General features: G+C 35.8%; 1 protein-coding gene across 1 annotated transcript; it reads left to right on the forward strand.

The window, feature by feature from the left end:
- The first annotated feature begins 226 nt into the window (after window positions 1-226).
- On the forward strand, window positions 227-2028 carry LOC139894348 (protein DETOXIFICATION 51-like). The gene has a single exon (XM_071877586.1). The coding sequence runs from the start codon at window positions 227-229 to the stop codon at window positions 1817-1819; it is 1593 nt and encodes a 530-aa protein (XP_071733687.1). The 3' UTR covers window positions 1820-2028.
- The last annotated feature ends 1996 nt before the right edge of the window (window positions 2029-4024 follow it).

The raw sequence follows: 4024 nt of genomic DNA on the forward strand, positions 1-4024 counted from the left end.
AATAATTCCTTACCCCCTTTCGACCCCTCTTCTCCTTCTATTAATACATGTCCCTTCTCTTTGAGACCAAAACCAAATACAAAAATACACACACAAACACATTCTACATAGAGTGCTCTCTACGAGAGTATCTCCTTACACACACACACACACACACACACACACACCCACCCCCACCCACACCCCCCCCCCCCCCCCCCCCCCCCCCTACATTTCACCTTTTACTATGTGTAACCTCACCACTACCACCACCGATCACCACCATCCTCCTCCACCACCACCGCCACCACAACCTCATATTTACCTTAATCTTCATTCATTACCCTTAACCACCAAATCCCATTTTCACAACCCAAAAGGCAACAAGAACAATACTATAAGTGTCCTCGTCCCAACTACTAGTGAATTAATAAACGAAACCAAAGCTTTATTTAAACTTTCATCCCCAATCGCTTTAACTGCTTTAATCCTATACACGCGGTCCATAATCTCTATGCTGTTTTTAGGCAAACTTGGTGAAACCGAGTTAGCAGCCGGTTCATTGGCTATAGCTTTTGCTAACATTACCGGTTACTCGGTTTTATCCGGTTTAGCTTTGGGGATGGAGCCCTTGTGTTCACAAGCCTTTGGTGCTCGTAGAAGTAACGTTTTATCGGTGACGTTACATCGAACGGTTATTTTTCTTCTTGTGATTTGTTTACCAATTGCATTTCTGTGGTTGAATACGACACAGATTTTGATTTATTTACATCAGGACCAGAATATCGCACGTGTGGCTCGTACCTATCTTCTTTTTACTTTACCCGATTTACTATCCAATTCCTTTATTCACCCGACCCGCATTTATCTTCGGGCTCAAGGGATTACTTTTCCTTTAGCCTTAGCTTCCTTCATTGGCACGTTGTTGCAATTACCTTTGAATTACTTTCTTGTTTTTCGGTTCCGGTTTGGTGTCTCGGGTGTTGCGGCTGCCTCATCTGTTTCCAATTTTGTTGTCTTGGTGGTGCTTGTTTTTTATGTGTGGTGGACAGGCTTACATCTTCCAACATGGACTAACCCGACCCGTGAGTGTTTAACTGGGTGGGGACCGTTGGTCCGGTTGGCTGCACCAAGTTGTGTATCTGTATGCCTCGAGTGGTGGTGGTATGAGATCATGATCGTGCTATGCGGCCTTTTGGTTGACCCGAATGCGACGGTTGCATCAATGGGCATTTTAATCCAAACTACGGCTTTGTTATACGTTTTTCCATCTTCACTTAGTTTTGCGGTGTCTACTCGGGTTGGAAATGAACTCGGGGCAAATCGACCCGATAAGGCGCGCGTGTCTGCAATGGTGTCAGTATTTTTTGCAGGATTAATGGGGATATTGGCTATGTTGTTTGCAACCTCAATGAGAGAAAATTGGGGTCGAATGTTTACAAATGACTTGGATATTTTACGATTGACATCAGCGGCCCTACCGATAATCGGGCTGTGTGAGCTGGGGAACTGTCCCCAGACCGTTGGATGTGGGGTTGTTCGGGGGACGGCCCGACCAAAAACTGCAGCCAACGTGAATCTAGGTGCATTTTATCTTGTAGGAATGCCAATTGCGGTGCTTCTTGGGTTTGGGCTTGGAGTTGGGTTTATAGGGCTATGGCTTGGGTTACTTTCGGCCCAGGTATGTTGTGCTGGGCTGATGTTATATGTGGTAGGGACCACGGATTGGGAGCATCAAGCAAAGAAAGCAGAGGTGTTAACATGCAACGAAGGTGTAGCATCTATAAATCGTGACATTGAAAAACAACCGCTGATTTGCGTACAGATGACGTCTTCATGATAACAGTTTGACAAAAATAATAGTCCAAGGTGACAATTAAACGGATACAGAGAACCTCATTTTGGGATTTATAATTATTATTACTGCCAATGCCAATCCTTTTAGAATGTTTGGAAGGGGAGGGTTTTTATTGAGTTGGAACGTGTATTATTACTTAATTTTTTTGGGGTGAGAGATCGATACATATAAACTAGATAATTATACATTAATGGGACTTTTTGTTATATTGTTTTTAAAATTTTTACCTTTTTTTTTTCTTGCTTTTAACCACCTTATTTTTACAAGGCTTGTATAAAAATCTGGAGCATCTATTTTTCTAAGTAGCATTTTCTTTATTTTCTCTGTTAGTATTTACTATTGTCATGTATGTAGTTTTTTGGTCTCATATATACATTCTAAGTTGCTTATATTAATTACTTCAAGCACGTACGTTATATATAATATAGATCGAGATGCTGATTGGTGTCTTTACACGAATATGTATATTATATTGCAACAGAATCAATAATCGATTACATTAGTTGTAATCTCACATCTTATTTCTGAAAAAACATCAAGATGAGTCGTTTTCTGAAAGATAAGATGAATATTGAGCACATTTAGTTCTATATTTGCACGTTTGTTCATTTTAGCAAATGTAAATGACATTTAACTGATTTTGAGTTGTTTCCCATCAATTAAAAGTTGGACAACTATTTTGTTATAAGATACTAAAAGATGGTGAAACAATAACAAAGTGTCAAACATAACTAGATAAAATCCAATGATGTTATGTGAAATGCTTTTGGTATTTGCTTAGTAAAATGATATGCTAAGTAAAAACTTGTTACATCAAGAAATTTTGTACAAAACAGAAAATAGAAAGGTGCACGTGACAAGTGAGGGTAGAAAGATGCATGGCATGTGCAAGTGCAAGTCTTGAAAAGAAAATAAAACGAAAAAGATGCAGATATGGATACATGACAAGGGAGTTAAAGTTAACAAGTACATAGTTGTGACAATCAATTTACTGACATGGTATACACAAATAGTAAAAAAAACAAATATTTATTTAGTATAAAAAGATAGCAAAAATGGTAATGGCAAGTTATGGTAAAAGAATCATGTTGGTGTTTGATTTCCCTCCTCATGATAAGGATAGAAAAACATATGTTGCAAAACAAATGGTGACAAAAGGGTCCCATTTCCATCTACAAACAGTCTGTCATTCAAACCGAAATAGTAGAATCAGATGGGCGGAAATTCAAACAAAATAGCTACTTGTCTGTTTTTCAAGTGGCATTCATTTTCTTACAAAATTATATACTACTTCCCTCTAAAAAATTAAATTAATTGTTCACAAATAAAATCACACAATTTTAGAAATAGTTTGTCACATGTATTTTTTATTTACTTTCAAGTTCTACACCTTACGTTTTATTCTCATTTTAATTTTACATTCATAAAGTAAAGACATTAACAGTAGTGGAACTTAAACCCGATATGAGATGAGGCAAAACTAGTAAAAGGGATAAATACTAAAAAAACTTTATTTTATAATAAATTTCTTTTAGTGTAATTTCCTTTTTTTTTATCGAGCTGACACCTTCAGTGTTTCCATTATGTTTCGCCCCTAAATGTAAAGAAATTTGTTATATTGGCATGTTCAAATGAGAATCATAAAAAGGGTGACAACTACGAAAACCTTTTAATTTTATAGTTTTTACGTATTTAAATGCCACAAATTATATGCAAATGTTAATTAATGCTCATAACATTAACAAACACATGTCCATTACCACAAATCGCATGTTGAATTGTTAATTATATGTAATGTCCACATGTCCACAAAAAAAATATGCAGATGTGAACGACAAACTATATATTTAATTATATAGTAAAACATAAGTTTTTTTAAACTATTTTCTGTTGATTTTTACTCGTCATCAATATTTATAGTTGATTCAATCTACTAACATGTGAAAATCTTTATAAATTATATATATATATATATATATATATATATATATATGTGTGTGTGTGTGTGTGTGTGTGTGTGTGTGTGTGTGTGTCAGTGTGTGTGTGTGTGTGTGTGTATATATATATATATGTATATGTATATGTATATGTATATGTATATGTATATGTATATGTATATGTATATGTATATGTATATATGACGTGAGGAATGTAAAAGAAAAAATATAAGAGGAAAACAGCGTAACA

Source organism: Rutidosis leptorrhynchoides, chromosome 2 (genome assembly GCF_046630445.1).
Source record: "Rutidosis leptorrhynchoides isolate AG116_Rl617_1_P2 chromosome 2, CSIRO_AGI_Rlap_v1, whole genome shotgun sequence".
Lineage (NCBI taxonomy): Eukaryota > Viridiplantae > Streptophyta > Magnoliopsida > Asterales > Asteraceae > Rutidosis > Rutidosis leptorrhynchoides.

Excerpts from the sequence above, each read along its gene's own strand:
- LOC139894348 (XM_071877586.1), top strand. The coding sequence starts at position 227 with ATGTGTAACCTCACCACTACCACCACCGATCACCACCATCCTCCTCCA.